Raw genomic sequence first — 16829 nt, forward strand, 5'->3', positions numbered from 1 at the left:
AAGTTAAGTATTCCTTCATTCAGAAGTATTTATTTAATATGTTACATATTTACAGCGCTCGAAATGGAAAAAATTTACGAACCGGAGCGCTTAATAATTTTACGAAAATATTAACACTGTGACTTATCTAATTCTATACATATATGTATTTAAAAAAACCATTGTGTTAGATATTTTATAATATGGCATATCTCGCTCAGACGGTCAAATTAATATTTACACGAGACGGAGCGATAATTTTGGGGATTGTATGAACCCGAACGGCGCTCCGGTGCGTTCCGGTCCATTTTGAGCCCTGCATATTTAATAATAAAATAATAATTATATGACCGTCAAACTTGCTGGTATTATTGTTATACAGAGCCGTCGGTATACTCGGTCGCCTCTGTACGAAATCTAAAAAGCTGCCCAATTTCCATCTCAATTTTAAGAATAAAAATTTTAATTGAAAAACAAAACGTTTTTTCATATAAATAGTATACCTAACAAAGTATATTAATGTGTATAAACCTGTGAAGAATTATGAAGTGTTGTATTTTCAAACTCAATTGCACATGGGTTGGTATGAGAAGCGGCGAAAATAATTTTCGTCGAAATGTGTAAGAAATAATATAATATTATTTACTACGAAATAACAATATGGTTTAAAAAAAATGTTGACGTTTATTGCATTTCTTTCTATAATGGTGTAGTATGGAAGTTAAATTGTCGTTTCTTTAGTCGGGAGGTTAACTTTGTGAAAGGCGCCGATCACTTACATTTAAATATATTTTACACTTGATAGAAAATGATATTTTGGCCGCCCCCTAAATTCAACCGCACTCGTTCAATGCATATTGAGTACCTATCGAAGGGGCGGGTCTGTTTTTATAACTCTTTGAATTGATAGCATAAAGAACTTTGTATATTAGATCTATTAGCTTCCTTATAAAACTATATACTTACTTATTTATTATTTTTGAGTTACTTTTCACTGCGTAACTAAATACGTTGTACGTAGTGTAGTAGAGTTACCACTTCATAACTTTGCACTCTGGCTCTAGGATGACAATGGTGTAATACAGTCTAAAAATATATTTTTTACATATATTATCTATTTATTTAGTAATACATATATTAATAAGTACTAGTGAATATCATCTGATTTTATGCGAGGTAATCAGAAAAAGAGACGTACCAGTGTACTAAAAAGTGTAAAGTTGTAAATCGTATGTAATTATTATACTCTATGCGGTATATATTATTAAATGAACGTTTGTTCTGAGAAATACTGTATCCAATCAACTTCCTGAACTAATATATACAGAAATGCAACAGCACGTCTGTCGCTAATATTGACTCAGTTGGGATGTATGATTTATTTTTTCCGACAATCATAATATATAAGGCAGCCCTGATAATGAAAAACTCGAGTTCTCATTAGATTTCCCACGAGAAACATGATGGGTGTTTGCAAAAATATACTGCAATTTCTTGTGCTATGCGTGCTGACCTTCGCGGCAGTAGATGTTACAACTGGTAAACGATTTAAATATTGTATTATAGTAATATTTATAATAATTTTATTTTAATCTATAATTTTGTTTGTCTTATACATTCTTTGATTATTGATTGATTTGATCGAGTTAATCTTTAGTTTATCAAACTCTATATGTAGTACGTAATATCTCCTCTTTGGTATTTAGGTATATTTTCATGATTTCTACTCAAAACACATTTTATTCATAGTTTGATTTACGTTAATATTATTTTGATACTACTACTTAAGTACGAATGAATTTTATTACTGACTTATATTGATCAATGATGAAAACTTCTTACTAGGCAATTCAGTAGCTATTCCTACTAGAGTAGGCTAGGAATTCAGAGCCTACTTAAAAAAAAAAATTGTATAGAAGGTACATTATTATTATTATTATCAGTAACAGAGTAACAAAGGCCGATAATAAAAATAATTTAATAGGCAGTTGTCGCAATGTACATACAGATACGCGCCGGCGTCGTATGCTTGTACTGTAATAATCGGTAGGTACGTAAATTTATCACTTTTTTGTATAGAATATCGTGAATTTGCCGACAACTTAGTTATCGTAACAAATCGGCGAATTTTACTAGAGTTTGAAAGTTTTTTATTGTTAGTGTTAAAGCAAATAATTGAAATTGGATAATTTCAAAAAAGTTTTTTCTACGCTAAATCATAAGTATTTAATTTGAGATGTTTAAAAAATTAAATTTAATATTTTATGTCTCATGGTTTTTTGTTCAGGGTTTAATTAAATTTTACAAACAAACATACGCCATCTGTTATTTTCTTATTATACGATATTATTATAATAATATGCTGAAATTAGTGTCTACTAGTGAATCCAATCCCGAGCCAAAATCTTGATCCAGGGATTCCGGGATTACGATTTGACGATCCCGGCTGGTCGCGGGATTGACATTTTTTTCAATAGTTAATATAAAATTTCTATATATACAAATAACGTTGATAAAATCGGTCAAAAATAAATTTAGTATAATTTATACTATTTAAGACATTTATTGTTATTATCGTGTACGTTCAATCTTGGAAATACATAGGTTTAATGGAGTAAATAACATTGTTATATGTATAAATAATAATGTGAAAGTAAAACAGTTTTATTTATTCATAAACAGATAACAAATAAAAGATCAATTAAAAGAAAAAAAATACAAATGCATTAAAAAAAAACATGATGAAATCACTTTGTTAGAAGTGCGAAGCATTGTTTTTTCCAATCTTTCTCATTTTTATTAATTTATGTGAAAAAATAAAATGAATTGGTAACACATGGGTAATAAATCAAACATCATTCAAACTTAGTTTATTTCTAATGTATTTGTATGTTATTAAAAGTATTTTTTCTGTTATATTTTCGTTTTTATTTTATTTTCCATAAAAATTGATAAAAAAACTCAATCCCGAAAGTTTCGGGATTATGTTTACTAATCCCGGGATTCATGGGTATCGAAAATAGTTTGAGATCCCGGGATTGGAATCCTTAGTATCTACCTATTCATCAGCATTCAATAGTAACATAAAATTACATTTATTATTTTTTTAAATCCCGTAAGGGACCTGTAAGGATGAATAATTGACAAGTACCTACATATATATATTATACTATAATCCTAGCCTACTTACTTACAATCGCAACTAGCATACGAGCATATTAAGACTTTCTACTACATTATTGAGCTAAAGAATGGGACAACTGGGTGCTAGGACAATTGGGCCCCGCACTGTCGACGTATAGAATAGAAAGAATAGACGAGGAGGAGAAAATAACGAATAGACGTTCGTTACGATTTTATACAGAAAGTACACAAGGAATTTTAATCAATTTCTATCCACTAGGTACTTGGTAGTTTTAATGGCCGATTGGAGGCTTTATATAAAAATAAAAGAGCTCTTTTCTTGTTGGAACTTAAACATTATGCACAATTAAATCATTATTTACCTGTGCATATTTAAATTCTCACCAAGAATAAAATAATAATTTTAAATATATTTATAAAGGTACCTATAATTTCACGAACGTCTATTTATTTTCGAATTTCAACCGATTGTGTGGCACCCAGTTGTCCGGCGCCGAATCGTCCTAGACCTATTGAGCTGGCCAGTATTACTGACAGAGATCTAAAATAAGACGGTTCAGCACCACCGACTGGACGCTGACAACATTTATTTTAAATTACGGTAAAACTAGGCGTTAGACATCTAGGCGCCGTACCGATGGATGAAATACGTTAAGAAATAAGTACCTACACGTAAGTTACGACTTTAACCAGAAAGAAAACAACGTAAGTCTAGTATTATAATATAAAAGTCACTTGTCGAACGTTCAGTCCTCACATTCGCTACCAGCTTGTTAATATTGGAAATTCGTCATATTGTTTCATACTTTTTCTTGTATGGGAAAATAATAAAACGAATGCTTTAAATTTGAAATAATTTAGCCACCGGATGCGTCTGGAACCTGAACCTTGATCTTCCAGAAACTGAACCAATATACTTCACAACCTCTTTGACTCCTGAAGTTGTCATCCCAACTGCAGCTGGATTGTCACTTGCACTTAATGAGAAGATGGTCATGGTGTGCCCATCGAAATCAAATACGATTCTTAGCACAGGTAAGATCTATTTTACAACGTTTTTATTAGCTCGTATTCTTATTTGTCTGGTGGTTCTTTGTCCGGTACAAATCTTGCAATCGATTTTTAACTAACTTCCCGACTAGCTAGACATTTGAAAGTTTTAGAATATATCAGAACACGATGCCAATGCATTCTTTTAATACTTTTAGCCATTTTTAAGTAGAATTGAATTAATTTTCAGTTAATTCTGTTTTGTATGTAAAGTTATTTTGTAAGAAATCCGTAATCCAACCACTATTATTGGTTTCTAAGGGGGTGGTTCTAGCAACTAAATTATTAATATATACGTGCGTTACTATGGAAATTAAAATGACATTTCAGTATTCTATATTTGTTTGTTTGTTTGTTTTTTTATTTACTTCATATCAAGTACAAGTTTGAGCATATTGAGCATAACAATTCAACAGAAAATTTAAAAACGTTGTAAATAAAAAGTTTTTTTTATCTTGTAATTATTTAAAATAGTGAAATGTAGATTTTGACATCAAGCATTTTTAATCAATGCATTTATTCGCATGTATATTAAAAAAGAGAGACTTAATGAATATGTAATTATTATTATGCTTTTTCTGCGTGGTTTTATATTTATACGAATCAAGGCTACTTGACATATTCGTGGGGTTGCTGCCAAAAGTTGGTAAGTCGATAATTTATAAATATCTTTGCTAGAAAAAAAATCAATGTCATCTGATTATATTATAGATTATAGAACATATAGAAGAAATTAACAATATGCCTGATTTCAGATGGCATGTCAAACTTTGAAATTGCAATTAGAACCATAACATGATTTCCAGACCAATTTTTGGCAGTACCTAATTGTATTTTCAACGCATAGAGTCCCCCACATGTGGCGTTATACATTTTTAAATACAATATTTTGAAATGAAACGTTCTTCAAATTTTGATGGAAGTATTTTCGCGGATACTAGGTCAGTTTGGTTGTGACAGATGTACATAGACAATGCAATGAACGTTATTTGGCCACGTATCTTTAATTTACTACAATTTGTAGCGCCGTATGTCTTCGTCCTACTACAGCATGCAAAATATTGTAACGAGGATGTATTATGAAAGGTATGGCAAACAGGTCGATCGCAGTCATATTATGGATTAACCACATCTATTCGTTGTTAAATATATAAAAAGAGTTAAAGAGTTTTCGAATTGTTTCGAATGTTTCGTTGTACAGTGCCCATGAGGATTTTGGGTACCACGCAGTTTCTCAAACTTTGAAATCAAATTAGACTCAGCTGGTTACCCAGTGACATATCTAGGTTAAATACCACCCAATTTCTATTTTTAGTTTAAAATTTTATATAAATGTATTAATTACCTAATTCTGAAAAATTTGTTATTCCGATCTTTCAAACGGATACAAGCAAAGACTTTTTAAAATTCTGATACAAACATCTGCTATAAATTGACTATCCTTATTATGTAGAACATAATATGAATGAATTTATACCTATATGATAATGTTTATTAGTAATTATTATTAGTGATACAAACTGTATTTTGCAAACATCAACAGGTGTCCAGGAACTGACTGTTTCATGTGGTTCTGGTAACACACTCTTGTACCAAGGTGTGAATCTACCACTGAAGTTTTTTGAATGCTCCTCGAATACCCTTAGTGATTTGGTGCAGACTAAGCTTCCATGCGCCGGTGGAAAAGGAGAAATCATGAACCTAGGGTAAGGCAAACCGCAGCATGATTTTTTTTTATATTCGGGGATTAGGTATTAGGTAAACACGTTTAGGGGTGGGTGGTTTCGATTTTATATATCTTTTACTGACAAAGAGGAAGTGGATACAAAAACAATCTTTAGGATGTCAGATTTTCATTGCATTGGATTTATTAATCACAACATAGGTAAATAATAATCTTTGATTTTATTGTTGAACTTTTCATTGATTGTCACTTGATTCACTTGTCACTAAATACTTTTCTGTTATCCAAAAATTTGTAATCTTATTCCAAATAAACCTTTCTGTGATTACCATAATAAAAAATCTCAGTTTGACTTAGGTATCTAATATTTGATCAGAGTTTGAATGTAAATAAATGGTCCTAATGGTATTTTTCATCTCATACATTTAGGCTCTATCTTTATACAATAAGGTTTTCGTCGACTTTTTGGTAGTACCTGTTTTTTGATCGATTTAAGACAAATTAATATATTGAATGACTAATAATTTTGACTCATTTGTGAATTTTTGAAAATTCGATTCGGTTTAAATATGATGTTAGAGCTAAGGATTGCAATACCAAATGAAAATATCAATACCGGTTTTTCGGTTTTGCATATTGAATACCGGTATTATAATAGTGGTATTCGTTAAAATATCAAGAAAATATTTTCACTGCATTCTATTTTCTTTCTCAGAGTCATCAACTTTTCTGTGAAAAAAAAATACAATAAAATTCCACACGGAAACCGAAATTAAGAGTATTTTTAGCTCTTGCAAAATTGTGTACAAAACTAAACTGGAGCGCTTTATTTTAGCTTTTCTTGACAAAACACAAAAGTGTTCCGCATAAAATGAAATCTGAGAGTTTCAGCCCAAAATAAATATGTCGTGGATATTTTTGTTATTATTTCTCTTTTATCTATTATCAGTCATTTGAGATAAGTATAGTAGTATTTTTAATTTTTCTGCTTTCTTAAACCTGAAAATACCGGTATTTTAAATTGAAAAAAAAAGTTTTTCGATCAATGAACAGCGGAATCCCTGTTTTCAGAATACGGTTATTGCATTCCCTATATTCTATTTGATCTTATTTATTAAATAAACATTTTGTAAGTTTTGTTGAATAGCTATTAATGTTATAGAATCCAGGATAATATTATATTATGCATTTAATCCCATACAGTCTAACCTTTATTAGTTACTTTCGTAAACTAGAATAATATTTTTCCCTGTCTTAAAACTCTACTATTTTACTTTTAGATTTACATCCTCTAAGGGTCTGGCTTCCATGGTTGACGTATGTTATGACAAAATCAACGAAGCAGTCCTATTTTCGATAAATGTAATCTATGGAAAAGCCATAGCGAGTAAGTATAAAATTATCATATTATTTTTCTTTAATGGTCTCATAACTATACAGGTGCAGCCGCTACCCTAAGAGCCCATAATAATTTGGTAACCGGAATGGGGACTGAACATATTTATTTAAAATATTGAGAACCCTGAACCGAGACCATAACCTCTTAAAAAATCGGGGTTTCAGTTATTCCATTATATCTTAATTTAATATATAATTAATTATTCTATTAGTTTTGGTCATTATTTCACATGTCAATGATTTATATTCAGCCTCGTGGTGCAGATTGTAAGGCGCTGACATTCCTTTCGGGAGCTCTGGGTTTGATCCCGGTGAGGACACAATATATTTATGTGATTTTCTCAAAGCCCGGGTGTTTATGATTGTTCAAAATTACTAACAAACACCTTGTACGAAAAAGCAAAGACATGGTTATTATTAATATAAAAATGTGTATTTTTTTATTATTATTGTGGTTGAATACCACCAAAAAAGAGATAGAAAATAATGTATAGTCACATATTTTATTTAGTTTTTATTTTAAAATAAAATATCAATAATATAGCTACCTATCAGTAAGTAGATAGACATTAGTAAGTATATTGTTTTTAATCCAAATTCCAGAAGCAACCCTATTTGATTCGTCCACTTTGTTAGACCTTGAAAAAATGAGGATTTTTAAAAAAAGTCATCACAATAATCAGTGTCAAAGTTGCATTTTTAAAGATATTATTTATTTTCAGTTGCCGAAATAGAAAGCACTCGTCCACAATTCCGTACACCAGGTCTGACATATGGTACAACCACTGCAAACTTATACAAACAAACCGAACAAATGACCCGATTCACAGCACTCCTCGGACTCCGCCAGGCGCAGAAATATCTCAATACTACATCATTCTTGGCCAGAGGACATCTCGCACCAGACGGCGATTATCTCTTTGGCTCCTGGAGTACAGCAACTTACTTCTTCGTAAATGCAGCACCAGAGTGGCAGATTATCAACGCTGGTAATTGGTTGACAGTTGAGAATACGGCAAGACAAATATCTGGGAAACGACAGGAAGATCTTACAATTATAACAGGCGTACATGGTGTTAGCCAGCTTCCGGATATAAATGGAAACATGGTTGACTTATATCTTATGGCAGATAATAAACTCCCTGTACCGAAATGGTATTGGAAGATTCTGTATTCTTCTTTAAAACAAGAAGGAATTGCTTTTGTTACTGCGAATAATCCTCATTTGGATCATATCAGTGAGAAAGAAATGCTCTGTAGGAATATTTGCAAAGAGGTTGGATTTAATAAGACGGATTGGACCAACTACCTTAAAGGCTTTACATATTGTTGTGATGTAAATGAACTTCTCAGTACTGTTGGTACCCTACCACCAATTAATATTTCTGGTCGTATAACCAATTTTTAATTATTTTAGATAATTTATATAATTTCTAAATATAGATACAATTTATTTATACAGACTAGATAAATACAAATAATTTTCAAAATAAATTTTCTTCATTGTGTTTGATTTATGGTTACAATCATGTAAATTGTACGTATTAATTAACAATTTTTTTCATTCAACGAATAATTCACAAGATTTAAGAATGTAACATTAAAAATTATTCAAATAAGTTACAACAAAAAAAAAATCTTACAGTGATCCGTGACGTCGGTTAGTAATTAAACCTAATACCTACTTTGATTTAAAATACAAGAGCCGATCGCCAATAGTAACTCAATTTGGAAAGCACTTCAGAGAGTATTAAGAGCCATTCGTTAACAATTTGTCGCAATTAAGTATGACGCCTATAGCATATTGGTATATGTGCATGAGCGTGAAACCCGAGAGATGCCGGTTCAATTCCTGCTGGGTATATTACTTTTTTCAAAAAAAGATTTTTTCTATTGGTTATAATATATTTTCTCAGACATGTTTTCAAAAGTATGTATGTACATATTACATTTCACCGTAGTACAGTTGACCGTGAGCTTTTTTATAGGAAAGAGATGACCGTATACTATACGGTCATCTTTATAGCACCGAGATGAAAAAAAATACGCGTTGTTCGTGGAGCAATAATGTTCCAATTTTACCTAACCCAACATAACCTAACAAAAATATTCTAGTATATCGGCTATTTTTCAAATTTGCTTGCCGCTAGCTTCCTGTAAACCGACAAGAACCGTGTTTTATTTAGACATGAAATTTATCTCAGAACTATACGACCCAAAGAGGTTGGACGGTCTTTAATATACGACCGTATATTTCCAATACAACATTTCACGGCGAAGTGTGACTTTGACTTATAATATACCTAGGCCAAACTTTCTTATTAAACTGTGTCTATAATTAGGTATACAATAATATTAATAAGCCACCACGGAACACACAATTTGAGAAATACTATCTGCAGCAAAGATGTAGGATGGCGTAGTCTTCAATCTCTTTGATCTGCACGGTGCACCTATAGGTGATTAAAATTGAGACCAGAACACGAAACCATGTCAAACTAAACAACCCAGAAATGCGTTCTCGAGGTTGATAAAAATTCTGTACAAATGTGATTCAAAACTGTAGGTTAAGAACACTCTAGTTATGAAGAATCTGCGTCAGTGTACTACAGAATCAATTTTTGGGACCGCAATCAATAGGAAAAATATTACAAAATGGTAACCAGCCCTTGGTTAAAATACGACACTAGAGTAAGAAGGCTGTATACGACGGAACTTCGGGGTGTTGGTGAGAAGATGAAAGAAAACTGAGTGCTGTCCGTAGTGGAACGGACGTAGAATCTAATAATCAAATTAATAAAACAATAATGTACTTATTGGGTACCAAACCTCATGTCGCAGCTTCATAAGTAGAGCTTATATATTTTTTTAAATTCTCAAATTCAAGAATATGTTTTCCGAGAATTCGAGATTGTTTCATGGATTTCTCCAAAATTCTCGTAAAATGTCAATCAACTTTTATTTCGGCCAAATCGGTTTGAGATCAAAATTGAAACAATTTTCCCTTTGTTAATTTTTTTTAGTACCAATTTCTCAAATTTTCTAGATTCACATTAATGATTTTTTGAGAAATGATTCAGTTTTCTGATTACTTCTCAAGAATTTTCGAAACGAGATTTCTCGGTCAGAATTTATCTCTATTCATAAGTAAGTAGCTACGTACATTTATGTTCATAACCATATAATAATCTGTAGGTCATAATAAACTGAAACAAGAATTAGTCAACAGTATTAAAGACAATGTCAAAGTAATATTAAATGAATTCTAAACATATGTCACTGTCAACGCTGCATTATGTTTACCGTCTAGGCGTGCAATAGTCAGTACCTATTGCAATATCAGTATACGTTTTTATTTGATATGGTAATGTAAATAAGTAATAACATGGAAACATGCTGTAAATATTATTACAAGAACCCTGAATAAGTCCACGGCATAATATATGGATCTAATTATATTGTTACAGCCTTCCTAATTATTATAATGGGTATATCATATTTGAATTTCGCTCAAATATAAAACTAATATTTATAAATTGATTAAATAATATTTATATTATACATAGTATTATGGGTTTTCGGATATTAAAATGACATTAATTTATAATATATTATTCATATATTTTCATCCACTCGGTTATAACATAATAATTTTATAAGTTAGAACTAAAAAGTTGGAATTCAATGTGGGTCCTGCAGTCCGGACCCTGGACGTCCTCGGGTAAAAAATCATAAGTTAAGTCCCTTATCAAGTTTATGGAATATTATGTACTGTGGTGAAATAAAATATAATTATTTTCTTTTCTGTGTCTGGATACAGAGTATGTTCCTAGAAAAGTACGGGGATCTATGGTTGAAACGACGAGAGGCTATAAGTAGTAGGCGGGGTAAATTTTAAAGTCGGTGGCATCTGCTAGATTTTGTTGACCCCATCGTCTCCCTCCCACAAATTATTATATATATTTTTTGGAAATGGACCCCTCTCATTCCATTTTTTTGTGGGCGCTCCTGCCATACATACAACATGTCGAAAAGATGGGACAGAACGATGCGGATTACACAATCGGACACTAACGGTTTCTAGCAGCGGCGCGTTTATTGACGTTAGAAGCCTGACGCACTGACTGATTTAGAGGCCATATACAATAAAAAAATGACAATGTATTTTAAACTTTATTTCTTCAATTTTTTTTATACTTTGGGTAATATTTTATACTCAGTTTCTGAGAAATACGCATCGTTTTTTAAATTTAAATACAATTTAATTACTCTGTGACCGTTTTTAATTGTTTAGAGGCCCTCTTTTAAATTTTCTAACAAATCGGTTGCGTTATTTGCGTCAAAGAAACGCGCCGCTGTTTTCTAATAATAAGAACCGTTAGGCTACGAGTATACGATAACCACTTGTGAATACAATTGGCCGCAGTGACTCGTAAGTATGCAAGAACAATTTGTTTGAATTTGGGGAAATGCCGAATCCACAGTGGAAACGACAAGGTTAAGGACAAGGGAAGGTAGTGACACGAAATGAATATTTTAATTATTATTAGATTATATTACAGATATTTTTTATATCGAATTGGACCATACTATTTTTATGTGAGCACCTTAACTACGTTGTACGTGGTTTGTTAAATATTATGAAATGAACAGTTTCTTTCTACAAACTACTGTATCCAATCCAATTAACTTCCTGAACCAATAAGAATACAACGAAACAGTTGGTATATCGCTAATATTGACGTAGCTGTGATTAAAGCATTCGCCAATCATAATAATATAAGGCGACTAACGGTGAAAATCCTGAGTTTTATATAGATTTCTCCGGAGCAACATGGTGGATGCGTGGAAAAAGATTCAGCAATTTCTTGCCCTGTGTGTGGTGACCACTGTGGTGACAGACGCTGCAGTTGGTAAATATTCTTAATTTATTACTTAAAAGAATTGGTTTCATATTGTTATTAAAAAATGGGCAGCCCAGATCGCTTTATAAAACAGATCATCCGTAGACGAATCGCATCATTCAGTGATACCCAAGAGCGTCTAGGATGATTTGGCGCCAGGACAACTGGGTGCCACGCAATTGTATGACATTCGAAAATAAATATCCGTTCGTGAATTATATGTAGGTACTTTCAAAATATATATTTAATATTATTATTTATATTTAAATTATTATTTAATACTTGGTCAGAATTTTACACACACGTAAATAATAATTTAATTGTGCATATTATATTATAATGTTTAAGTTCCAAAAAGAAGAAAGTTCTTTAATATTTTTATATAAAGCCTCAGCCATGATTACTCTCAATCCGCAATAAGAAACATGATGTAAAGAGCAAAATGAATTAAAACTACTAAGTAGTAGATATATAATTATGATCTATTTATTTCATTTGACAGTGCGGCGCCCAATTGCGCGGGCACCCAGATGTCCCATTCCCTACCCAAGAGATACCGAAAATCTGGTATTGGTATTTTCATCTGGTATTGCAATTCCTAATCCACAGCATGGACTCAATAGTAATAATTTAACCAACAACCATCACTCGTACCTATCTGAAACTTATGCAAACAAACTTCGTCTAAATGCGGCCATGATTGGTACCTTGAATGAAGTAATAGGATGATGTAATATAAATTATAACACAATATATCTTTCATTATTAAATTTTATATAATAGTGTGTACAATAAGATAATGAATGCTTTGAACAATTTAGCCCCAGGATGTGTCTGGAATTTGAACATTGATCTTCCTTCAACCGATCCAATTTACTTCACAATATCGTCGACTCCTGAAGTTGTCATTCCAACTGGAGCTGGATTATCACTCGGTCCCAATGAAGAGATGACTTTGGTATGCCCAACAAAATCGAATACGATTTTTGGTACAGGTCAGTTGTATTTTTAACCACGGTATTTCTTACTGAGACGAAGCTTTGACTCATCCAGAGACAAAATGAACCGGAGCGTACTGGAGCGCCGTTCGGCTTCATGAAATCCTCTAAAATATAATTCCGTATCGTGGAAAAAATAATAAGGTCATATAACAAAAAAATAACACACTCATTTTTATAAAATAAACATAAAATAATTAAGTACAAGATAAAAAGAACTTTTTTATATACAACGTTTTTAAATTTTCTATTGAATCATATAAACTTGACCTGACTAGCTTAAATGATCAAAAAAAAATTTACTTGATAGAAATACTGAATAAAAATATAGAATACTGAAATGTCATTTTGAGATTTCATATTGATTTTTATAGTAACGCACGTATATATTAATAATTTAGTTGCTAGGATCCCCGACCCCTAGCAACCAATAATAGTGTTTTACTTTTAACGGATTTCTTCCGAAATAACTTTTCATACAAAACAGAATTAACTAAAAATGAATTCAATTCTACTTAAAGATGGCTAAAAGTATTAAAAAATGCATTGGGATCGTGTTCTGATAAATTCTAAAAGTTTCAAATGTCTAGCTAGTCGAGAAGTTACTTAAAAATCGATTGCAAGATTTATACTGGATAAAAAACCACCAGACAAATAAAAATACGACCTAATAAAAACGATGTAATTAGATACCTATCGAGCGCTGACTCATACGCAAATTCCCTAATAAGCTGAACAAACACTAATAAATGTTCTATGCCACGCTTTGACATTTTTGCAAACAATTAAATTAAATGTAGGCATTAGCAACACTATTTTTTTCGAAGTGAAAATTTTACATTATGTATATTTAAATTACATAGGATATCCATTATGAATTAAATATATTTTTATTTACTTAAATCATTGTATTTTAATTCTTAATAACAGGACTCCAAGAGTTGACGGTGTCCTGTAGTTCCGGGAACACGCTCCTTTATGACGGTGTAAAACTACCTTTGAAGTCTTTAGAATGCTCATCCAATACCCTCAGTGAGTTGGTGCAAACTAAGAATCCGTGCGCTGGAGGAAGAGGGGAAATCATGACACTAGGGTAAGATATAACGACAGTATAGAAATATACTATTAAGAATATCCCTGAAAGTTCCTGTCAGGTTCGCATATTGCCATTGATATACTACTAGATGAGCAGTTCCCATACAAGTGTCATTTTAAAAATGTACCACAAAAGATATAACGAATATCGTCTTATAATATTTCCTTGTAGGTATAATGCGTTAAGACCGTTAACATGGATTCCCGAATTTCACCCGTATTGCCCTGGCTGTAAAACTAAATTTGCGTTCTTGGAATAGTGAACCTAAGGGTTACTGCAACGCAAAACAGACAGAGCAAGTCGTCATGCGCTGACTATTAGTTAGAGTAAGATGCAAGCTAGACCGAGCTTACTCAGTAAGTTTTAACAAAGGCCGAGTCGCTGAAAATCGGGCGTCATTTTAAGAAGCATATGATTCATCCAGTAGTATATCAATGCATATTGCATAAAAAACGATACCTGGTATTGGTTCCGTATCTAAAAAAAGCGTCGATACTTGGTATCGGTAGCATATCAAAAGAAAGTCTGAGTACCTACCCATTGGCCAAATTATGTCAAATTTCTATGTGCAACAAAACTAGTCATAAATAAAACAATGAATGCAAAAAATGTTAAGATATATTGGTGGCGATTTTTAGTGGACTACACTTTTTGTATGATTATGATAGTGGATATGGATGCTGGGGGGGGGGGAGGGAGGTTACACGGGCGTTAGTCTAAGCACTAACCTTATTTATGTTTAGCTGTCTGGCTGAAGCTGATCTCTGATGTATCCCTTCACGCCTTGATCAAAAAGTGTCTATATTTTTTAACCTCTCTACCCATTGATTCTTCGAACTTCATTCAACGAGCTATTTGTATCTTGAACAAACGAAAAGAAAATTATCAATAATAAGCACATGGCTGATGTATAAATAATACATTACAAATATATTTAGGAAAATAATAAATTGTACTTAAATACCTATTTACGGGGGGGAATAAATATTTTTTTACATCAACAGTTTTACCATCATACTTTCAGGTTTACATCAACTAAGGGCATGGCAACCATGGTAGAAGTATGCTACGATAAAGTCAATGAAGCAGTCCTATTTTCAATACACGTGCTTTACGGAAAAGCTTTAGCCGGTAAGTAGGAAAATGGCTAAATTATTTTTCTTTTATATAACTTTTGTTAAGGTGAGGTATAACTTCAGGGTTATTTGATTAGAATAATACATTGTGATGTAAGTAGAATTATAGTTAAAGTTAAGTGAATCATAATAAACTAAATACTCGTAAAAGTATAGACTATAGATTGTAGAAGACTACTCGTATTTGTGATCACTTAGTTAGGTCTTATAGACCAATAAATTAAACAAGATAATACAAATAAGAGAAATAAGGTGTCAATTTATATAAGTATTACATTGTACATTAGTCATTCAGAAATATTTCTGGCACGTTGAATCGCATCTCTTTACAATATAGTAATCATTGTATAATTATTTTTTCCATTAAAATTCATAAAATGATCACTCGTTGCATTTTCATGGTATATTTTGTTCATTTTCAGTTGCCGAAATAGAAAATACTCGCCCACAATTCCGCACGCCTGGCCTGACCTACGGAACAGCAACTGCAAATTTATACAAACAAACCGAACAAATGATCCGATTCACAGCTCTCCTTGGAGCAAGTCAAGCCCTGAAGTATCTCACCACATCATCATTCTTAGCCAGAGGACATCTAGCACCAGACGGCGACTTTCTCTTCGGGTCCTGGAGTACATCAACATACTTTTACGTGAACGCAGCACCCGAATGGCAAATTGTAAACGCTGGTAATTGGTTGTCAGTTGAAAACACTGCAAGACAAATTGCTGGGAAAAGACAAGAAGATCTTACAATCATTACAGGAGTTCATGGTGTTAGCCAACTGCCTGATACAAACGGAATCATGGTTGACTTATATCTTATGGCAGAAAATAAGCTGCCTGTGCCGAAATGGTATTGGAAGATTGTGTATTCTTCTTTGACGCAAGAAGGTATCGCGTTTGTTACCGCAAATAACCCTCATTTGGATTATATTAGTGATAGAGAATTGCTCTGTACGAATATTTGCAAAGAGGTTGGATTTACAAAACCAGATTGGAACAACTATGGCAAAGGTTTTACTATCTGCTGTGATGTAAATGAACTTATCAGTGCTGTTGGAACTTTACCATCAATACAAATTTCTGGTCGTATATCCTTTTTGTAAAATTTTAATTGCTTTATCGAATCTGGAAATTATTTATTTATTTATACGGAAAAATAAATATAAACACAAATCACGATATTAATTTTTCTTTGCTTTTCGATATTAATTAGGTAGGTACCACACATTGTCTAAATTGATATATTATTCATAATGAGTTTGTTTTCAAATAACAAAATAACCAACAATCAACATTTATACATACCTAGTATTGTAATGCAGAAGGTGCACGCTATATCAAAAAGTTGAATAAATTTAAATTAATAGGTACCTACGTTTAAAAGTTTAGCAAATTATCGTAGCTCAATTCTATTACTGTATATGTTTAACGTGTT

General features: G+C 32.0%; 2 protein-coding genes across 2 annotated transcripts; both read left to right on the forward strand.

The window, feature by feature from the left end:
- Window positions 1-1374: 1374 nt before the first annotated feature.
- On the forward strand, window positions 1375-8749 carry LOC147075687 (salivary endonuclease-like). The gene is made up of 5 exons (XM_085942001.1): window positions 1375-1518; window positions 3985-4158; window positions 5717-5879; window positions 7138-7244; window positions 7978-8749. The coding sequence occupies exons 1-5, from the start codon at window positions 1440-1442 to the stop codon at window positions 8661-8663; spliced, it is 1209 nt and encodes a 402-aa protein (XP_085798127.1). The 5' UTR covers window positions 1375-1439; the 3' UTR covers window positions 8664-8749.
- A 3311-nt stretch (window positions 8750-12060) lies between these two features.
- Window positions 12061-16575, forward strand: LOC147075688 (salivary endonuclease-like). The gene is made up of 5 exons (XM_085942002.1): window positions 12061-12168; window positions 12981-13154; window positions 14088-14250; window positions 15278-15384; window positions 15812-16575. The coding sequence occupies exons 1-5, from the start codon at window positions 12090-12092 to the stop codon at window positions 16495-16497; spliced, it is 1209 nt and encodes a 402-aa protein (XP_085798128.1). The 5' UTR covers window positions 12061-12089; the 3' UTR covers window positions 16498-16575.
- Window positions 16576-16829: the final 254 nt, after the last annotated feature.

This window comes from Rhyacophila brunnea, unplaced genomic scaffold (genome assembly GCF_057557595.1).
Source record: "Rhyacophila brunnea isolate RB1 unplaced genomic scaffold, BYU_Rbru_1.0 scaffold_14, whole genome shotgun sequence".
Lineage (NCBI taxonomy): Eukaryota > Metazoa > Arthropoda > Insecta > Trichoptera > Rhyacophilidae > Rhyacophila > Rhyacophila brunnea.

Coding starts and splice junctions, on each gene's coding strand:
- LOC147075687 (XM_085942001.1), top strand. CDS start 1,440: ATGATGGGTGTTTGCAAAAATATACTGCAATTTCTTGTGCTATGCGTG. Junction 4,159..5,716: donor AAATACGATTCTTAGCACAG/GTAAGATCTATT, acceptor AAACATCAACAG/GTGTCCAGGAACTGACTGTT. Junction 7,245..7,977: donor CTATGGAAAAGCCATAGCGA/GTAAGTATAAAA, acceptor ATTTATTTTCAG/TTGCCGAAATAGAAAGCACT.
- LOC147075688 (XM_085942002.1), top strand. CDS start 12,090: ATGGTGGATGCGTGGAAAAAGATTCAGCAATTTCTTGCCCTGTGTGTG. Junction 12,169..12,980: donor GGTGACAGACGCTGCAGTTG/GTAAATATTCTT, acceptor TGAACAATTTAG/CCCCAGGATGTGTCTGGAAT. Junction 15,385..15,811: donor TTACGGAAAAGCTTTAGCCG/GTAAGTAGGAAA, acceptor GTTCATTTTCAG/TTGCCGAAATAGAAAATACT.